This window comes from Podarcis raffonei, chromosome 13 (assembly GCF_027172205.1).
Source record: "Podarcis raffonei isolate rPodRaf1 chromosome 13, rPodRaf1.pri, whole genome shotgun sequence".
Classification (NCBI taxonomy): Eukaryota; Metazoa; Chordata; class Lepidosauria; order Squamata; family Lacertidae; genus Podarcis; species Podarcis raffonei.
The window spans coordinates 24,465,710-24,487,133 of NC_070614.1; the positions used below are offsets into that span (position 1 = coordinate 24,465,710).

The following is a 21,424-nucleotide window of genomic DNA, read 5'->3' on the forward strand; positions in this document are numbered from 1 at the left end:
GGTCTGAGTGGATACAAGATGAACCTCAGTAGCATAAGACAATACTCAGAAAATGTCACTCCTGAGGATCAAAGTGACCAGGCAGCAGTATGCAAGGCAATGGGATCCCGGAGGCCCTGAGTGGATCATGCCATTACATGCCCATAGGAATACCTTAAACCTGGCCTAGTGGTACATCAGCAGGCAATGCAGCTCTTTCAGCACAGGCAGGGCACCTCCTTCAGCAATTTTGCTGCAGCATTCTGCACCAGCTGCACCTTACGACATCTGCGCTACTTATCAGTGTGTGTGTGTGTGTGTGACAGAGAGACAGCCGCCTGCAGACTCCAGCCCTGCAATCAGTTAATCCTTTCATTACTGATGCTGTTCCCTCAGATTCCTTGTTGTCTGTAGGGAGATCGTGAACTTTGTAAATAAGAGAACAGAAGGCTGGGGGAAGGGACAGGGATAGACTTTGGTTGTTCCTAGTCTCAGAGGCAGCTGGCCCTACTTTCCCCCTGGAATGCCATTTTTGAAGAGAAAACAACAAAGGGGTATTGAGGCACCTTGAAGACTAGCAGACTTATTATGCTGTCCTCTTTTATGTGCTGCGGACAGTCCACCTCATCAGATGTACGAAGCCTTATCCCAAATTGCAGATACATAAACAGATGTCTGGGTGCACAGGAATATAAAAAGTTAAAATGCAGAAAAGTACAGTCATTGGTGACTACCTACTGAGCAGTGGTAATTCACAAAGCAGTTTTTGATGACACAGGCACCCTGGCATTGGTAACTGGCATATAATGTGTTAAGAGTCCTTGGTCACATTTCAATCCACGAATGCCAGCGCTGGTTTCACATAGCAAGGACCTTTGCGCCAGAATTGCTGCTTTTAAGGGCACTTCCAGAGTGACCTGGGAAGGCCGAACAGTTCCCCTGCAGACTTTTGGATATTGCCATTTCTGAACTATGCATGTCAGGGCATCTTCCCTCTGTGCAAGAGTAGCTTTCGTGACAAATTACCAGCAACGGGTCCCTCTATCCACCTTCTGCCATCCTCTTTGCATCTAACCCAGGTGCCTGAGGGTTTATCTGGGGAACAGCATGTATGCAGTGATAAGGGCTCCTTGCCTTGCTTTGCATCCTCCTACTATTATTAGGTGTGCGGGACACATTTGTGGCTAAAGCTCAATTGCAATAGCGGTTTATTAAGCTCATTCAGCATGAGGAAGAAGAACAGCCTAATGCTTTATCTTTCCCCAGGACTGTCTGGACAGAGCTCCCACCCTGCTTCTGGGAAGAGGAGACCAGTCTGGTTTGCAGGGGGTGATGTCATTGACTGGCTAGACACAGAGGAATGGTGGGAGGCACCAGCTGGGGAACCCCCCAGGGAAGAAGGCTCAGGGCCAGGGAGTTGGTGGCGGGACAACAATGAGTGGTCAGAGGAAGAAGACTGAGAGGAGCAGGTGTCAGAAGCTGAAGAGGTAACAGGGCTTGGTGAGCAGGGGGAGTCTGTGGCAGAAAGAAGTCCAGAATCAGAGACAGAAGCGGAGGCTGCAGGGCAAAAGGCAGAGATAAGTCAGGCTGCTGAAGGAGCCAGGGTGTCCCCCCTTCTTGCTGCAACAATCTCCCCTCCCCACTGGGCTCCCAAGACCAGAAGCGGTATGAAGAGGGAGGAACAGACACAGATTTGCAGGCCTAGTCTCAGGTTGCTTGGAAGAACCTGGAAGGGGGCGATTTAGGCAGCTGTGGGAAGGCAGGGACCTCTAGCCCCTACAACTGCCTCATAGGGGCAAGACCTACTGAGAAGAGCTACTGTGCCCATTGGGCTGGTGCTCTTGAGCTGATCTTGTTTCTTCTAATGAAGAGTTTACTTTATGTGATTTATTTATGACACCAGCTCTTGACAGACAGGATACACATCTTCCCCAGAAAATCAGGTTTTGGGGAGTAAGGAAAACGATGGGGAAATGAAATGCTGAAGAATTTTCACAAGGGCTTTTCTTTAAAAATAAGTAAATCACAGACTGATATGCAAACGTGAAGAACTGAATGTTAAGGTTGAAAAAATGAGGAACCGAAAACAGAAGAGATTTCCCCGTCCTTAAAGCTTGACAAAACAGTCTGCCTGGAAGCAACCGCAGAATTATAGCTGCAGTGATTCCAGCTCTCCACACGGGAGCAGCACTTCACCTCTTCCAAAAACAGTGGTTTTTACAACATTTGTTCCTCTCCAGCTTTGCTAGATCAGAAATAGTGGGCAATGACAGCGTGGGAAATCGGGGTGGGAGACTCGTTTATTATAAGAAGACACTTATAATAAACCAGACTGGGGCTTTACCCTTTATCAGATCACACCTTGGGGGGGGGGAGCGGACATTGCCCAGTGTGGCTGGGGCAACCCAGTCAGATGGGCAGAGTACAAGTAACAAATGATGATGATGATGAATCTACCGAGCCTTTTCTACTTTTTGCATCATAGCCACCAAACAACTGTGTGACTTCCCCATTACAGGTTCTCTACTCCCCCCCCCCCCGCCCCAGTAGTGGCCACCTGCAATTCTCCAGACAAGCAAACACAAACACCTGCAAACTAGATGCCTTCAGGAAGAATCAATGATATCCTCCTCTGTTTCTTTCCTTGCCCCCAAGAACCCATGTACCTTGCCCCATGCTACGGTGCTCTATTCAGACCTGTGTAGCCTCAAATATCAAAGTTGGTTCATGGTGGTGGAGGGGAGATAAAGATCTGGGCCAAAGAAGGTTCCTCACTACTATTCTGTTGGATCCATCTTTTACCTGCCCCCTCCCCCGAGGAAAAACTTTGTGTGTGTGTGTATTTCATCAGTCTACCTGGGACAGAATGACCCAGGGGTGGGATTAGGAAATGAGAAATAACCAGAGGGAGTGGTACCCATAGCACTGTCTCACAATTCCAAATGTGCCAACAGCCCCCCCCCCACAAAAGTTAGTAATCTCTTTTTGCTTATTTATGGACTAGCACTTGAGACCCTACCTGGCAGGATGCACGAATAGCTTCAGCATGAAAAACTTGAGGCATCCTTTTCAAGTATGATGCAAAGAACACAAGGGTGGGATCCTGGGTGCTTCCAGACAGATGCTATTTTCAGGAGGGATTCAGTCCCATAGCAACAAATACAAGCTGCACAGTTTAGTTGTTTGGGAGGTCTCCTAATCTCCCTCAACTCTGATCTCCTTCACAGAACTAAAATCACCAGAGTTCCATGGGAAGAGGACTGGCTGTTATATCAGTTTAAGTCTGTGGTGTGGATGTGCCCCAAATCTGCACACACACACACAAAAACTTACTAAAAGTGTACCTAAAGCACTTTAAAAAAATTCTCATATATACTTCTTCCAAAAAAACCCCCACCACCTTTAAAAAGTAAAAAGTTAATGGAGGTAGAAACATAGTTAAAGAAACAAAACTTAACACCTGCACCAAATAGTTCAATCTTGTTTATACAACTACTCTGAAGTAAACCCTGGCAATTTCAATGGCACTCACATCCAGGTAACTGCGGAAAGGGTTCCACTCATCACCTCAATACAGTTTTGGCCCCACAGCACAGAAAAAAACCCCAGCCCCTCATCTATGCATTTGGACAAAAGATCCGACTCATCTCATCTCCATGTCAAATTGCTTTCAAACAGACTCTCTGTCTCTCTCTCACACATACACACACAAGCCACTCTGCTTTCTCAGCTCAACAAACACACCAAGTACCCAGTGCTTCATCTCCAGAAGAGAAATGTGGTGTTAAGGACATTTATTTATTTATTTAAGAGAAAGTTTAAAGCCTGTAGATACAGCAATAAAATATACAAAACATACTATTAAGATATTTACGCTCTGGGGAGCAGTTAGCTATAGAGGAAAAAAATAGGAAATTTTTGGCGGTGGTGAAGCTTGGTACTAAGAATTTGGGGTATATAAGCTATTTTGGAATGAGGGCAGCTTTGCACTAGTTGGAACACTTTCTAAGGCTTGGCATTTCTGAAGGAGGCAAGTTCTCTTCTTAACAGCAAGGGCCTGCTTTTGCCTTCAAAGTTTGCTGAACTACAACTCCCATGAGCCCCAGCCAGCATTCCAGGTTGAGGAAGTCTGGTGTATGGAAAGAGATCAGTCTGACAGCTCTGACCATGAACTGCCTTCTGTTTAGCCAACGCCTCTAAGTAATACTGGAAAATACTTGTTGCATCATTCTCTCTCGGCGCCGGGAGAGCCCACTGGGCAATTGCAGAGCTGAAAGGGACCTTAAGGGTCACCTAATCCAAACCCCCTGCAAAGCAGGAATCTGTAGCTGTGATTCCTCACTCCTTGGGTTCCCGCCCATCTCTACAAGGCTACGATTCTATGAACTCACACAAGCCCAACAGCTGAGATTTACAACTAGATTATCAGCATCTGAGTTCTAGTTTTCCTATGCCGGACTGTCAATTGTTATCTCAGGCAAGCAACACCCGACTAGCATCAGGTACAGCTCAGGCTTAAGCCCCAGAAGGTGGAGAGAATGATTGGGCAGGTAGTAATAAAAAATATTACAGCCGAGAGTATTAAAAAACGGGAAAGTGTAGGAAATGGGCAAGCCAAACAAAGCGCAGTTTGGGGTGGGAGAGGAGAGGAGAGACACTGGTAGGAACATTTTTTTTGCCTCTTTGCTCCTAACGCAACAGCTAAGAGGAGAGTGCAGTGGCTAGAATCAGGAGAACCAGGTGCAAAGCCTGACTTAGCCAGAAAGCTCAGGCCTATTGCTGCCACTAATCTACCTCACAGGAAGAATCCTTCTCACCCCTAACCTACACCGCAAGGTTGTTGAGAGGATAAAAGGATGAGGGGAAAGGAAGGGGCGGAGGTTTGCATGCTGCCCGGGGCTCCTTCAAGGAAGGGCAGGAAAAAAGTGCAATAAATAATAATATTTTTTTAAAAAAAGATAACCGGAGTGAACAGATCTCCAAGTGTGAATCTAGCAGTTGAGCTCTTGACTCAGCTCGGTTGCCTCATCTGAGCTTAAGGGCCAAAGAGAAGAGCTCTCTGCCATCCCCAATGACCTGAAGCCCTGCCTAAGAAGAGAGAGAGAGGGAGGGAGGGAGAGAGGGAGGGACGGAAGGAACTGAGCGCTAATTTGGGTGACCTGGGTCAAATCCCCCACTTCCGCCACGGATTGCTCCGTTAACGGTGAGCACATAATTCTAACAACCTTCGTTCCCTATCTGTAAAATTGGAATCAGCCAAAAGCTGGTGGAAAAAAAGTTATTTTAAAAATAGAAATTCCCGGAGCTGGCAACCAAGTGCAAAGTGTGCACAGGTGTCCAATGCCCCTGGCATTTCTCTAGCCCTGGGGAACACAGGTGTCTTACCTTGAAGGGCTGCTGTGCTAGGCCTACGTTCGTAGTTGCATCATTTGGCAAGTTTTTTTTTTTAAAAAAGCAGAGGTGGGCCAGTGGCAGGGGGGGGGAATGGAGCTTTAATGTGGGCAATGAAACAGAAAAAATTGCACCAATATCTAAGAATGATACCCCCACAATTTCTTCTTCCTTCCCCTCCTGCCTACACTTGACAACACGACTTGTCGAATAGACTGGGTAAAAACCTTGGAAGTTGGCGTGAGCTGCACAAGCAGCCTTTTGTGGCATGCAGCAAACATGTACAGGAGGCCAGCTATGTGGACATGAAGAGGCACTTGGTCTAGCAAAGACAAACAGAAACACCCCTTATACAAGTAGCTTTTATACATGAGGGAGAACTATTTTTTTTTCTTCTGGGGGGGAAAAAGCCCATCTAAAATTAAGCAGGGCTTTCTCTCCAGTCACGCGAGCTCAGGCAAGGAGCTGCTGGCGATGGTGTATTCGAAAGCGGCTCACAACAGACCCACAATCAAACGTCTCCTGCTGAGGCAGAGATTGAGTGCCGATTGGGCTCATCTGACAATGCAAGAAGAAGAAGAAGGTGTTTCTTGTGCCAGGGAAATGCAGAACCGATCAGCTGCCCAGGAGGAGTCCAATCACATGGGAGAGTTGGCGCTCTCAGCGGTCATCTCCATGTCGAAGACTTGCAAGGACTCTGTGGGAGATACGGAAAGAGAGCTGAATGGATGTGATCCAGTTGCCGCAGCAGCAGGGATTCCTACCAATGTCAGAGATGGTAGGAAAGAGGACAGATTCACAGCCTGCAGCATGCTCAAGGTTCTGCATATTCCTCAATGACTTGCATAAGCAAAACAAACTGTAGATATGGCTGTAGAATTCCGCTCCTTGAGATCTCTAAGCTTCTAGCCTTATGCTTGCAAAGACTGTCTTTAAAGCCGGGCTGGAGAACCTTGGGCCTGAGGGTCAGATATGGCCTCTCTTATCTCTCCCCCTCTCCCCTTTCCACAGGACATACCCCTTGATGGCTATGCTTTGCATCCCAAATATTTTTGCATGACTGTAACATGTCCTTGAACTCTAATAACACCACTTGCTGACCTGGATGGAGTGGGCATAGGAACTAGCCTACTCCACAAAGGTAAAAATCTGCACTCGTCACTTTATCCTCTCCCACCCACCACTGCTGTGGAGCTCTTGGGAGGCAGCACAGAAGGCAGTGCAGCCCCCAACAACAACACAACCATTGGAGGAATCCTTTCTGGCCGGGATCAAATTGTGGTTTGCAATTCTAGTTCAAAGGGAGTGCTCAAAAAATAGTTCTCTGGGTTGGACGCAACAAGAAACTGTGGTTTGATTAAAACAGGAAGGTAATGAATTAAGCTGCAGGAGGAGGGGGAGGAGGGGGAGGGTGTGTGTGTGAGAACGATGCTTGCTCATGATCCACTGAAATCAGAGGCACTTGGACTTGTGGAATCTACATTGACAAGGGTTGAAAGCTCAAGTTTCAGTAACCTACTTCCAGAGGGCAGTCTGGATGCAGCCTCGGCCTGTCCTTTCCATAATGAGATGCACGAGAGCAGAGCCCGCCCCCTTCCACCAAACAAAACAGCACTGCGGACCACACACTCACCAAACTGGCCACTGGCGTTCCCCTCTGCTCCTTCACCATTACTGCCAAAATGGATCAGAGATTCGAGGGTGCGGGGTGACATAGGCAGTTCAATAGTACTACTGCAAGTGGTTCTGGGAAAGGCACGTGGGGAGTGGGGGAGGTAGAGAAAAAGAGGAGAGGGTACAGAAGGGAAGTACAAGTTATAAGTTGTGAAAGCCCCAAGGTCTCCAGAACCACCAAACTGCTCTGCACCATGGAGTACAGAGCTTTGACTCTCAACGAAATAAAACCCAACCTATATCTTTATTCATATGTGTGTGGCTGTGCGTGTTAGTAACTTTGATCCCTCCTTCTCTCTCTATGCCTTATGTCTTTAACAGGAGGTGCCTGCGGGATTTTGTTCCTCACTTGTGCACCGGGTGCAGTGGCGTGGTGGTCGGTGCATTGAACCACTTCCTCCCTGGGCACTTTTTCACCTGTGCTTCAGCTGTTTCTGAAGAGAGACCTCTTGTTTCCAAAGCACAGGTGCGGGAGGGAGCTCGGCTTCTCAGCAAGCCCCAGCTAATTGCTGTGCAGGACCTCTGGAGTCCCACCCAACCCTTTCAAAGAGGGAAATACTCACGGGGTCACACAGATGAACTTGGTCTTCAGATATGGAGCAGCACCTGTTTTTGGGGTGGGGAAAGAGGAGAAGGTATTTGGTAAGCTGGTGTGTGCCGAAGAGCAGCAGGGACATCTCCTCTTCAATATGCTATGACTCTGAAACCCACTCCATAGAGAGGATTTGAAGGTGGGAGAGGTGGAAAAGAGGGGAACTGAGAATTGCCCGAAAACTATGGTAGGAGCCAGAGGGGAGGGGGTGCTGCTGCTGCTGCTGCTGTTTTTTGGGCTTCTTAACCGCTAGCAATGTGCATATTGTTTCCAGAAGCATCAGCAAACAATACAAAACTCACAATGTCCATGCCAGTTTGAAAAAGTTCTTGCCTTCACTCGTCTTTAGTTTTTAAAAAGCTGCAAGTCAGAATTTAGCCAACAATGACAACTGGCAACAATTCATATGGGCTTTTTCCCTGGCTTTCCATCTGTTCGCTTTTTTCACCAACCCGTTATGGTCACAAAAGGAAGAGCTGGGAACATAATCAAAATAAACAAGCCAAGCCCCCTGCATTTTGGAAAGGGTGGTAGAGGATGCTAGTAACGTTTATTAGCAGCATGAGACCTTTTTGTGGAGAAAGCCAAAATCCAAAAATGTCCCTGTAAAGTGGAGAACCAAAGGGCTGGATCAAGCGCGGAAAGCCAACAACTACCTGGGTCAGTGACTTCGGGATGCTCCTGGCTCTCAGGGCGGCAGTATTTTCCGAACGCCTCCTCCTTGGGGATATCAGGATATAAGTAGACAAGTGGGGAGACCAAGATGTTGGTGGCATCCATGATCTTATAGCCCATGATAATCTCAGCAAACGACATGCTGTTGAGCTGTTGCTTGGTGTACGGCTCCACTGACTGGATTTGTGTCTTCCCTACAGCAAAGGGTAAACAAGAGATTTGATCAAAGGGCACAGTTGTTATTTGCAAAGATAGCATGAAAAGGAGCACAATTTCTTGCTCAAATGAAGAGAGCCAGAGTCATACCAACAGCAAAGCTTCACCAAATCAAGGGAGTTGAAAAAAAATTTTAAATCACAAGACAGACTAAAGACGGACCATCATTGATGGGCCTGTCCCCATGCCATTGGCTGAGCTGCTATGGTGTCACTGAACGTCCATTAATGCTACTTAGGAGTGTGCAACTTATGACTGGTACAACTTCTGCAAGAAGTGAGGTGTCAGTATGGGGTAATTTAGGATCAGAGCATATGTAGGCTCAATCTATGCCATCCCAATGATTAAAGGATCTCTGCAGGGCTGATAAAGACCTTTGCATAAGAGGGAAGGGCCATAGCTCAGCGGTAGAGCATCTGCTTTGTGTGCAGAAGGTCCCAGGTCCAATTCTCAGCATCTCCAGGTAGGGCTGGGAATGTCCTCCACCTGACGTACCTGGAGCGCCGCTGCCAGTCAGTGTGGACATCACTGAGCTAGATGGACCAGAGCTCTGACTCTGTATAAGGCAGCGTTCTTCATTCCTGCGTTGACTGGCACAACAGTCTGGACCAAGAACTCTGAGATTTACCCGGATTTGGTATAAGCAGGGCTGCAACGTGTGAGCAATTAACCGGGTTCTAAAAACGGTTAATTGGCTAAAAATCTGCACACAATTAACAGGGTAGATCTTGTTACAAACACGATTTTTAATAAGAGCGTTAACAAAAACTGCTGGTAGCACAGAGGCCTTTCTTTCCAAGGAAGAATGTGTCCTTTTCTCGCCTGCTACGATACGTGCGTGCATCATTCGAAAAAGGAAAATGGGCTTGAGAAGAACGCAGCTTTTACACATAGGCAAACGTAATTAATAGATAAAAAGGAAGATCTGGCTTCAGCCCTAAGCATAAGGCAGCTGCAGTGGCATTCCTTACCGCTGATGTCCTTCTCCACCCAGGTGAAGGTGATGCCACCCTCCTTGCTGCTCTCACTGAATCGCAGCAGGAAGGTGCCGGGGGGCTTTGTGCTCAGGATCGCTCTCTCCCGCTCCTTGCTGATGAATCCCATGATGTATCTGAGGAGGACGGAATGGAAATATGAGGTTTTTATTGGCTTCCTTTCCTTTCCCTTGGCCCACCAAGCCCAACGTCAGGAGCCACCAAGAAGTTCCACTGGAAGGTTAGCACAGGGATGGAGAGTCCGCATCCTTCCAGGTAAGAATGGATTCCTGTCAACCCTAATTCAGCATCAGATACAGCGGGGTTTCCCAAACTTGGGTCTCCAGCTGTTTCCGGACTACAGTTCCCATCATCCCTGACCACAGGTCCTGCTAGCTAGGGATGATGGGGGTTGTTGTCCAAAAGCAGCCGGAGACCCAAGTTTGGGAAACCCTGATCTACAGGGCCGTGGGCACAGCATCTGTTTTGCATGCAGAAGGTCCCAGATTCAATCTCCAGGTAGAACTGGGAAGAGAGGCCCCTTCCTGGATATCCACTGCCTCTCCATGTGTAGACAACAAGATGAACTAATGGTCTGATTCAGTACAATCGTACCTTGGTTTTTGAACAGTTTAGTTCTCAACGCTTTGGTTCCTGAACACTGCAAACCCAGAAGTGACTGTTCCGGTTTGCGAACTATTTTTGGAAGCCGAACGTCCAATGGGGCTTCTGCAGCTTCCGATTGGCTGCAGGAGCTTCCTGCAGCCAATCAGAAGCCGCACCTTGGTTTCCGAACGTTTTGGAAGTTGAACGAACTTCCGGAATGGATTCCGTTCAACTTCCGAGGTACAACTGTGTAAGGCAGCTTCCTATGTTCCCATCAGGAATACTGGGAGCTGGGAGCCCAACAGCCACTATAGGGCCACATGTTCCCCATCCCTGCTCTCCAACTTGTTAGGGCTTCTTTGTTTACTGGATAGGCACAGTGGCCTCTTGGGGAGAGAGAGATGCTGGCAACTGTGGTGACGTCTCTGGCAGATGCTCACCCTTCGTTCCACAGGGCCAAGATGTACTTCTTCACCAGGTCGATGATGTTGTCCAGCCAGACCCAGAAAGAGAATCCTTTGCCTGCCATGTTCTCCTGCAGCGATAAAAGCAAAGGTTCCCCCCATGTGAACAAAACGGCAGGCGCACCTTGGGCCCCACCCAAGGCCGCACCTAAGCTTTCCAAAAGCCCCTACCTTGCAGAACTTCGCCCATGTTATCTGACATCCGGAGTAATTGACGCCAGGGCCTGTAGAGTGAGAGGAAAGAAAAGTCGTTAAAGAGAGCTGGTGTAGTGGTTAGAGCCTCAGGCGAGGGCCTAGGAGGGCCAGGTTCAAATCCCACCCATTCCCACCCCTCAGCCACCATAGGAGCCAACGCATAGAGGCCAAGGCCCCTTCAGCCCCCATTTGAGGGGGCTGCACCCCTAAAGTTGTTGGGCATTGCCATTCAAATGGTATGTGTGCACTGCATCATGTGATTGATTATGGGGAGGGGGCTTACTTGCCCCCCCATATTTTGTTCAAGTTGGCACCCCTGTCAGCCACAAAGTGCACTGGGGCTCTTGGGCCAGTTGCTGCTTCTCAGCCTTACCTACTATGCAAGGTTGTTGTGAGGATAAGTGTGTGTGTGTGTGTGTGTGTGTGTGTGTGTGTGTGTATACACACACATCCACATGTCTGTCACCTCGTGTTCCTTGGACGAAAGGCATTTTTAAAAGGAAGCACACTGGGGGGGAAACTTAAACACACACGCTATTCTTAAAAGGCTTGCCCGGGCTTTTCTAAACTGATGCCAACTTGAATATTTGATATTTTGGCTTCCAGGCATTCAACATGCCAACACTTTTTGCGCATGCTTTGGTCCCAAGTTTGAATCCCACAGCTAAAAAAGGATTTCTGGTTGTGCACCTGGGCAAGGCTCCTCACCCAGTTAAGAGCCAATACCCCTAGGCTAGGTAGCTCAGATGGGAAGACAGCAACTCCTTATGACCCACATCAGGGATGGGGAACCTCATGCCCCTCCAGGCCTCTCTGGACTTCCCCCAAGGCCACAGTCCTCAAAGGATCTGCTTCACACTCCTTGAGTGTTTTTGCCTGACGAGAACGTGCCGCCAAAGTTTGATAATGTTTGCTGGTTTCCTGGACAGGAGGGCAGAGAGGGTTGTGTTCCGAGGTGGAAGCTTACGGGACAATGGTAACATCCACATTTGTTTCCCCTGGCAATGTGGCCCCCGAAAAGTTGCCTGGAAGGGCATGTGGCCCTTGCACTGCTAATCAAGGTTTCCTGCCGCTGGCCCACGTATAAGAAGGGGAGGAGCTTGTTAAGTTACCAAGCAGTTTCTCTGCCAGTGTCGTCAGCTGCTCTATGCTGAGGCCTCGCTTGGTGGTGGAGGAGAACTGCCAGCTGAGCACTTCGGCCACCTGGTCCCAAGTGCCAATGGGTGGTTTGGTGAAGAAGTTGACGTTCTGCCAAGAGAGGGACTAAGTCACAATCAGGAACAAACAACACACCCAGACGAAAAACAAATAAAACACCCTCCTGCTCTTTTGTCCATGCAAGGTTTGGGAAACTCAACATACCTTGGGGTTGTTTGTCAGCATGTTGTACCACAAGATGGACGCCCAGGCGTTGGGCATCTGGCAAATGTTGGAGATCACCACCACAGGGAGGGAATGGGTCTACAGGGAAGGAAAGACAGCAGCTTTTGAGCACACAGACAGCATCTCTCTTTTTCAGGTCTCTGCTGGGCAACAGGAAACACCCCCGGGCTCCTGCTTCACAGCAGACCAAACCACCAAGTTTCTAGTCATTATGCATTGTTATCAAATTAATTGTCTTCAGGTAGGGAGACTTGTGGGACCCCTTTCCAACTCTTGCGGTGAAGCAAGCTGGAAATGCTGGTATGGCCGTAAGGGAAAAGGGAGGCGGAAGAAGGCATGCAACAAGCAGTTAGGTTTAAGAGACTCAACAAGAGACTTTATCTCTAGAGTTTGCCATCATTGTTTCAGTCTGATCAGTTTTTCTGAGTTCTTTTTCATGGATGTTGTCAGTATAGGTTTTCAAGATTTGGGGTCCACTTTTGGATACAAGGCAACACCTTAATTTGGAGCCATCGCAAGTATTCCAATGCTAGTGCAATGGCCAACAGCTCAGGGGAGCAGCAGTTGCGTTGCATGCAGAAGATCCCAGGATCAATTCCTGGCATCTCCTGATAAGGCTGAGAAGGACTCCTTGCCTGAAACCCTGGGGAGATACTGCCATTCGGTGTAGACCAGGGGCAGCCAACTCTCCAGATGCTTCACACTTGAACTCCCATGATCCCTGACTGTTTGCCATGCCGCCTGGTGCTGATGGAAGTTGTGGTTCAACAACCAGCTGGAGAACATCACATTCTTAGTGCAGGGAATGCTGGGCTAACAGGGCAAATGCTCTGATTCTGGTCAATGGCAGCTCATGAACGGGCTGTTCCACTTATTTCGAAAGAGGGAGCAGGAAAGGAAATATGCAAACAGCTCTGCATACTCCATCAAAATAGGAGTTGTCCGTTTCCTCCATTTTTCTGGAAACTGCTACCCTTGAGCATTGTTGCGGATGCAAATTGTAGGTTGTAGTTTACTGATATGGTTTCTTTCCCGCATTCTGCTCAATGCAAACTCCCAACAAGAAACCCACACCAGCACTACAAAAGAGGGTTTCTGGCAGGGTAGGTTCCCAGTGCAACTGTAACACCCACCCACACATACCACACCCCTGTAAAGTGGGTGGACTGTGGGGAATCGGCACAACCAGGGCTCACCTCTAGGTCAATCTTCAGGCCTTGGTGGTAAACTTCTGTCTCAAAGGTGATGAGATGGAGCTCTTCTGTGACGATGAGGGAGGCCTGAGGAGGAAGTGGAGAGTAAATGCAGGGGAAGATAATAAATATTTCTCTAGGGTATATATTTTTTGTCCCTTTGGAAAAAACACAGCAGCAACTTGCAATTTTGGTTTCGTTTTTAGTTCTGCTGAGCTAGGCTTAAGTGGAGAGACAAACAAAGGAATCAGCCTTTGAAAAGGTGCTCACAGGACTGATCTTCCCTAAAGTCAAACCTAAAAGAGACCACTTCCCCATTCCCAAAGGCTGGTCTTTTTCTTTCGCAAGAGAGAACTTATCTGTAAACAATTTAGGGGCATGGTTTAGAAAACCTAGAGGAATGGGGGTGATGAGGAGAGAGAAAGAGAAGGGACATCCCCGGACCAGAGATTTCTAGCACTTCCCAGTGGAGCAAGAGAAGTAACTACTCCTGCTCTCAAACATTTCATTTTACACCAGCAGTGCTGCGTTGGGTCACTCACGTCGCAGTTTGCTCTTCCGCCATTACCACACCTCTGTTCCCGCAGTGTCTGTGATTGGGGGGAGAGGGGGAGAGAGATAAAAAAAGAGATAAGTTAGACACACTGTGCTTCCAGGGAGTGTTTTGGGGGGCAAGGGAGGGGAGAGATGCCGTGTCGCTCACCAGGTGCTTGAACTCTGCAGAGAGGCTCCCATTGTTGGACTCCTCCATATTCATCACTTTGGTGTTTGTGCCCAGGATGTTAAACTTCCGGGACCTTGATGGGCAAAGCGGGAGGGGGGGAAATGGGAGGAGTGCCTTGAGAGAGTTTTAGCATTTAAAATACCATTATTAACCATCACCAACCCCATCTTTTAGAATGCAAAGAGCAGCTGCCCTGGATCAGACCAGTGTCCCGTACTCACTGCGGTCAGCCGGACGCTGCAAGCAGCTTTCAAGCACTAGAGCACTCTCCCCGAAATGCAATTCCCAGCTAAACTGATGTTCGGGGACATCCTGTCTCTAGCACATAAAAGCCCCTGACTGCCCTCATCTTCCCTGATTTTGCCTAACCCCCCCCCTTTTTTAAAGCCATCCAAGTTTGTGGTCATTTTGCGGAAACAGATTCTGCAGCTGTACCCCACCCCAGAAAACACGAGTGGTCCCCTTCTTTGCAAGCCTTTGGAAACAGCATTTTTCTGGTTATTCACCCCAACAAAATGTCAATTTTTATTTCAGTTTGCTTTTTACTAAGGGCTTGGTTTTAATGGGTTTTAACCGGATGATTGTTTTGCTCTGCATTTTGTTGCTATTTCCTTGAACGTGGTGGTGATGGGGAGCCATTGTACCCTAAAAGGCGATTGAGCAACGGAATATAATGATTTAAAATAAAATTATTTTACTACTAATGAAATGATCCTGCCCTCCTCCTCCCAAACAAAGCGCAGCTGCCTGCAAACCATGAGATGCATCTCAGCAGAGAGAAGGCCACAGGGTGCAGTGCCTCCAACTTACCCCCGGAGGGCAGCAACTTCACCGGAATCCCTGTGAAAGGAAAAAGAGGGAGAGTGTCAAATTGGCACATTCAGATTAGGTTGCTGTACACAGCAATCAGAAAAGGCTTGCAGCAGCGCCCAACTTGGGTGCTGTGGGGCCCTGTGTCAGGCAAAAAATTGGCACACCCACACACCCCACCTTGAACTGCCTTCCCAAAGGCAGGTAATCAGGTTTCCGGCTTTGGGAAGGAAGTGTGAGAGGGTCCGAGAGCCCTCTGACCTCCTTCCCCAAACTGGGAAAGTGCTAACTAGGCTTTGGGCAGGAGGTGAGAGGTCCAACGCCCAGTGCCCAACTTACTGGGCTTTGAAACGGCTGCCCCCCTTGGCTCAGCACCTGTAGTGTGTGCACACCGCTTGAACAGCCCTAAACTCCACCCACCCCCTGCAGCAGGAGGGACAGGGTGTGGTTTGGCAGAGAAGTCAGCATAACAACAACAACAACAACAATGCCATCACTGGAAGGTATTGGAACAAGGGTGGCTAGCCTGAGGCCCACTCCACTTGTTGCTGGACTACAAATCTGTGTCACCCCCCCGATTACTGGCCAAGCTTGCAGGAGCTGGAGTCCAAGTGGAGGGGCCAGAGATTTCTTCACCCCTGCATTTGGGGGGGAAAGGTCTTGGGGTTCTGTGGGGCAGAGGTGAAAAGAAAGGGCCTTCCTCCCTACTTTTAAGGGAATGCGGGTAGGCAGGCTGAAGACTGCTCCAAACCCAAAACCTGAGCCAAATCAATATTCATAATAATTAAAGGAATAATATTTGCAAAGGCCTCTCAAGCTGCTGCAGCAGCAGACAAGCTTTACAGGTTTGGGCTGTGCCTCTCCTCCCCTTCCAGAAAGATCATTGCCACACTTTGGGATCAGAATAACTGATCTCTTTTTCAGGAGGGGCAGGGAGAGCTGGCTCAGTACCAAGGTGTTCCTACATAGGAAGCTGTGGTCACTGTGCTCTTCCTCTGGCGCTGCTACGAATTAAGACATAGTTTTGGCTTAAGAGCGCTGTTCAAACCAGGGCTGGTGGTTTGTCTCCAAGCTATAAAGAGCCCAGGGGCAAATCATGAGCTGCAAAAGATCCAAGGACAAACCTTTGTTACAGCTCATGGTTTGTCTGAAACGGGACAAACCATAAGAATGGATGCAGGTGAAACACTCAGGAAACCAAGGCTCAGCTCACAGCGGCACAGCAGGATCAGAGGTGGAGCAAAGCAATCATGATCTACCCAACCCCCAGGAGCCAGCACTAAGCCATGGTTTGACCAGCGTGAGCCAGAAAGTCAGTTATATATATTTAAAGGAACCTCTGCCCACAATCCCTGCCCTCAAGTTTGTTCACGAAAAGGGCCGGACTTACTTGTCAATGCAAACTTTGATTTTCAGCTGGTAGTTCAGCTCAGGAAATTTAACCAGTAACCTGCAGAAGTCAAAACTTCATGTTAGCTTCCAAAGACACAAATCTCACCCTTTCTTCATGCACCCCTATCCCTCATATGTTATTCATATGCTCCAAATGGTTGTTGTTGTTGTTTTTTTGGGGGGAACCAGCTGGACAGCTGCTGCCCCTTGGAAGGGGCACCAGGTTAACAAACAGAACATAGTTCATGTCCATTGAAACTAGTTTCACTGTGTGCAGATGCTTTTCAGGCAAGAGAGCTTCAATATATCACCACTGTGATGCTCAATCACACTTGAGAATCCCATCTACACCTTTTTGGGGGAAGAGGAGACAAAAAACAAGTTTCTAGGCTGCACCAACAAACTTGAAAATATGTGGGTATTGCCCAGTTTAAGCCTCAGAAGCTAGAATGGGAGGCGGTTGTGGATAGGGAAGAAAGAGAGGCTGAGAAGGATTCCCAACAGCACGTGGGGTTCCCTGTCTTTTCCCCACTTTGCCCCTCTCCCCAAGCCTAGCAGAAGTGGAATAAAATTTGAAAAGCCAAGCACATATTCGCAAAGTCTGTATAATTTATACTGTTGCAGAATGCCTCTTTTCTGGCACAGAATTTTAAGTGTAGAAGGTACGCAGAACATCAGAACAGACTGCGGGAACAGGGCAATGGCCCACCTAGTCCAGCACCCCGTTCTCACAGTGGCGACAAGATACCCAAGAGGAAACCCGCACGGAGGACTCGAGCACAAGAGCCACTCTCCCCTCCTGTGGTTTCCAGCAACTGGTATTCAGAAGTACTGCTGCCTCCAAGCATGGAAAGCAGAGTGCAGCCATCCTAGCTAGATTGACAGCCCTCTCTTCCTCCAAGAATTTACCCAACCCTCTGTTAAAGCCATCCAAGTTGGTGGCATATCACTGCTTCCTACAGGAGTGAGTTCCACAGTTTGACTACGGGCCACGTAAACTACTTTATTTTATCTGCCCTAAGCCTTGCAACATTCAGCAACATATAACTGACCCTCCGCCCCATATAATGCATGCGCACACACAAAACCAACAACTCACCGCACTTTTGTTGTGAACTGTACTCCAGTTTTGATAACCAGTGGGCGATCCGGGTGCATTGGCATACAGGGCTGGCGCTCCACCACAAATGCACTGTGGGCAGGGTGGGGGTGGTAAGAGAGAGAGACAAAGAGAGACAGAGAGAGAGAGTTCAGTGGTGGGAATTGGGTGCTGGTCCAAACTTCCAGATTCAGCAGAAGGTTCCCAGGTGAACATGCTCTCAGCAGCAGCATCCCACCCCACAGCCTCAGGGGATGGCAACTTTCCCATACACGCAAGGGCAGCAGGCCAACATACCTCTTCATGAGGTTCCTGAATAGCTCCACGATGCGCTCCTCCAGCAAGGGCCGGTGCTGAACGATGGGGTCACCCTTGTAGGAGACCTTCTGCTGGAGCTCCTCAAGCTTCTTGATCTGCTGGCGGGTCTGAAGCTGTGACTCGGCAAGGGACGTGATCCTGCGGTGAGGGAGAAGAAAGTGAGCTACACACACACACACACACACACACACACACACACTCTTAAAAAGAAAACAACACTACTGTGTTAACTGGACATTGTCTTGATAATGCTTCTGAACAGCTGTGCACTCCCCTTTGGGAAACCTCACCGGTGCCATGTTCCATCCAAATCTATGCAAGCAAAGGACCACTATGGCTCAGCTAAGCCCAGTACTTGCTCTGACAGGCAGCAGCCTGTCCAAGGGCCAGACAGAGAGAACTGGAGTGTGGTGGAGTCTCCTTCTTTGGAGGTCTTTAAGCAGAGGCTTGACAACCATATGTCAGGAGTGCTCTGATGGTGTTTCCTGCTTGGCAGGGGGTTGGACTCAATGGCCCTTGTGGTCTCTTCCAACTCTATGATTCTATGATTCTATGATTCTAAATTTGATCTTTCCCTGTTCTGTCCTCCACATTAGGTCAATGCTGCTCTGTGGCTCCTAACACCCTCCTCTGCTTTGAGGTGTATTAAAGTAAGGACAATACACTGTCAACCAGATTCTTGCTTTGTAAGCCTTGGAAAGGCAGCGGGCAGTCAAAGGCATTTGGCTCTCACCAGTTCTCTAGGCGGTCTAGGCAGATGTTGGGTGGGCCACCAATGCATGCGATCTGCTGCCTCCTCTTCCAGTCAGCCAACTCGTCATCGACCAGCGTCTTCTGCACGTACTCCATGGCCGACAAGAGCCCAGCCAGCTCGCTCACAATCCCCTAGGTGAGGAAGGAAATAGGCAACGTTCAGGACTACATTGCCCTTCCCCTGTTTACATGCAAACTTGCCTCTCCGTGGTTTTCATGTATGATAGCGGTGAACACCAGAGGCGGAGACTTTTGCATCAAGTAAGGAAATCTGAAATGTTGTTGTCTGAAAAGGAGCCAGCTCGCACATCCAAGTCACCTGGCCAAGAGATGTGGAGTTAAATAATCATGGGTGTGTGACTCGTCCCTATTAGAGACAGAAAGGCAATGCCCAAAGGGCATCGCCCCCTTGGCTTGCTATAAGCATCAATGTTCAGCATGGAGGAAGCTCTGTGCTAAAGCTGGATGCTTTTCTCCCGGGCCACATGCTGCAAAACCAGGCATATCCCGCATCATTCCACCTTAATCCATAGTAGTTCAGGTGGGGTCTTTTGGAGTTGGGGAGGAGCCGCCCTTACTTACCCTCCGCATCTGATCCAGGGCTGTCAGCATCTGCTCCAGCTGCTGCATCTTCTGCCGCGTCACCGACTGGTTGTTCCCGTTCAGGTCCTGCATGTCTAAAGAAAAGCAGCGGGAGAGGGGCAGGGAAACATGTCAGAGGCTCCTGGAGATTCTTGGTTCTTCCCCTCTGCACACCTGTTTTGGTCAGCCTAATTCAGATGCTGTTGGGGACTCCCAACTCCCACCTGTCCCAGCCAATATGGCCCAATGGCCAGGGATTGTGGGAGCTATAGTCTAAAGCAGGCATAAGCAAACCTGGCCCTCCAGGTGTTTTGAGACTACAACTCCCATGATCCCTAGCTAACAGGACCAGTGGTCAGGGATGATGGGACTTGTAGTTCGAAAACATCTGGAGGGCCGAGTTTGCCTATGCCTGGTCTAAAGCAAAAGACGGAGGGGCACCAGATTAAGAAAGGCTGGCCTAATTCCTCTTTCAGGCAGTTGGGCATCCTGTTCCTCTTCAGCAGCCCCATGTAGGACAGATTCAGGAGATGATGGGCATCATGTTCCTGGTGAGAACTGCAGCCAGTCTACAAGGTTCACAAGGGTGGTGAACTGGATCTGGCCAGCAGGCCAGATTATTATCTTCACCCACCCACCCTCTGCATGCCAAGAGTGACAGGTGTGCGATGGTGTCAGGTGAATGACGTTTGCCCACCCAAAGTTGCAGAGCTCACGTGAAAGTGTGATGCCCGGCTATCAGTTCGCTGGTGTGTATTTTGGAGCGCTGCGTAGAGGGCTTTGCAAGCCCCTTTTGGCTCAGCGCATCCTTACCTGCCCCGCAACCCGACATCGGGAGTGACGCAGGCCGGTGTGGCTTGGCAGAAATGCCCTGGCAGACCCAACGCTGAGGCCAGGCATGCCTCGTGAAGTCTGCAGGCCAGAGGCTCCCCTGATTTAAAAGGAAAGTTAAGCGCCTGGGCTGCACGAGCACCCTTGCTCCCCAAAGGATGAGGACAGAAGGGCATCTCCCCATCCATGAATTTGCCGCAATGGAAAAGTTGTTATCCCCTTTCCCCCAGCAAGCTCCCACCTACCGCCTTGACTCTTCAAGGTCTTGTAGTTGAAGTCAAAGTCATCCTGGAGGTTTTCCACCACTTTCATCTTTTGCTCCAAGTCCTGCAAGAAAAAGCCAAGGAACAGGAGGTTGGGGAGGAGTCACAAACTCTAGGCAAGCTTGAAACTTTGGAGCAAGAGAGAGGGGGAGAGAGAGAGAGAGAGAGAGAGAGAGAGAGAGAGAGAGAGAGAGAGAGAGCAGCTCTCCCACCTACCTGCACCCTTTTCCTGACATCTTGCAAGTGTTGCTCCAGCATCTGCTGCTTCTCCGTCACCACGGCAGCCGTAGGGTGGTTTGCCTGCCCACCTTGCTGTATTAAAGTGGGGAGGAGGAGAGAGATAAGACATTAAGAGATTTTAAGCCATATAAAAGAAGTTCATAAATCAGTTTTGGCCGAGTGTAAATGTAATAAACCAGACTTTCTGGCTTACTGTAACTTATCAGGAACACACACGTGAACGTTGAGCTCTGGTCACTGGCTCGGTATCGTCTGCCTGACTGGCAATGGCTCTCCTGGATTTCAGGCAAGGGACATTCCCAGCCCTGCCAGAGCTTGGACCGCCTACTCATCCACTGAGTTGTGTGTCCCTTTGCCGGGTACATGCTATCAGGTTGTTCCTTCCTTGCTCCTCCCCAGTGTGAACGGGATAAAAAAAACCCTGGAGGCTCTGTGGTTTCCTGCTACATCCGAATCTGGGACTGATTGAATTTTTGTTCCCACACAAGCCACAAATCAACAAGTGAACATGGCTTCGGGTCATCAAACCAAACAAAAGGTTTGGGCATTAGCAGGAAACATCCTGGCTCACCTATCCCCGTTCCTGCCAGGAAGGTGCAAAGCAGGAGCAATCAGGCAGCATGCCTTGGCACCTGCCTCATTCCTGAACACTGCAGCAAGCCAGCCAGTTTAGAGGTGGCAGTGTTTTCCCCTGGGGGGTGTCTGTGGAATTGTCTAGCCAGCGTTTTGTCACGTCTTGTCAAAACAGGGGACACGCTGGGAGTTAAGCAGAGGTGGAAGTGCCAGCAGTGTTGGTTCCACCAACAGTGCCTCTTTATCTGGCAAAGGGCTTCTCTCTGACCCATGGTATGAGACAGGCAGGGGGGTTCCTTCTATTAAGCATCTATCCTGCCTTTTCATGCATTTTTCAACCTGCATCGGCAGGGAGTTCCGTTCCCCAACACAGATTGGGACGACGACGCACAGCAAAGGAACACCTGACATTTCTGCCTGTGCTGTTTTAAAACTGTAAGCACCCTTCTCCCCCTCCCAAAACCCCCCTGCTATTTGCTTCTGAAGGGGCCACTGCA

General features: G+C 49.1%; 1 protein-coding gene across 4 annotated transcripts in view; it reads right to left on the reverse strand.

Moving 5' to 3' along the window:
* Nucleotides 1–3,756: 3,756 nt before the first annotated feature.
* STAT3 (signal transducer and activator of transcription 3) overlaps nt 3,757–21,424 on the reverse strand; it is a 40,133-nt gene continuing 22,465 nt past the window's right edge. For 2 of the 4 annotated variants that reach the window (XM_053360869.1, XM_053360870.1), the window contains exons 5-24: nt 20,331–20,426; nt 20,097–20,178; nt 19,021–19,115; nt 18,419–18,570; nt 17,665–17,823; nt 17,368–17,460; nt 16,267–16,326; nt 14,877–14,906; nt 14,046–14,139; nt 13,885–13,932; nt 13,346–13,429; nt 12,129–12,227; nt 11,879–12,014; nt 10,743–10,795; nt 10,548–10,642; nt 9,499–9,638; nt 8,290–8,505; nt 7,608–7,650; nt 7,004–7,116; nt 3,757–6,067 (exon numbers count right to left, since the gene is read on the reverse strand). In XM_053360869.1, coding sequence (XP_053216844.1) covers nt 6,009–6,067; nt 7,004–7,116; nt 7,608–7,650; nt 8,290–8,505; nt 9,499–9,638; nt 10,548–10,642; nt 10,743–10,795; nt 11,879–12,014; nt 12,129–12,227; nt 13,346–13,429; nt 13,885–13,932; nt 14,046–14,139; nt 14,877–14,906; nt 16,267–16,326; nt 17,368–17,460; nt 17,665–17,823; nt 18,419–18,570; nt 19,021–19,115; nt 20,097–20,178; nt 20,331–20,426 — 1,947 coding nt within the window. In that variant the 3' untranslated portion in view covers nt 3,757–6,008. Of the gene's footprint in view, nt 6,068–7,003; nt 7,117–7,603; nt 7,651–8,289; nt 8,506–9,498; nt 9,639–10,547; nt 10,643–10,742; nt 10,796–11,878; nt 12,015–12,128; nt 12,228–13,345; nt 13,430–13,884; nt 13,933–14,045; nt 14,140–14,876; nt 14,907–16,266; nt 16,327–17,367; nt 17,461–17,664; nt 17,824–18,418; nt 18,571–19,020; nt 19,116–20,096; nt 20,179–20,330; nt 20,427–21,424 lie in introns of those variants that run through there. The other 2 variants (XM_053360871.1, XM_053360872.1) reach the window with 2 other exon arrangements.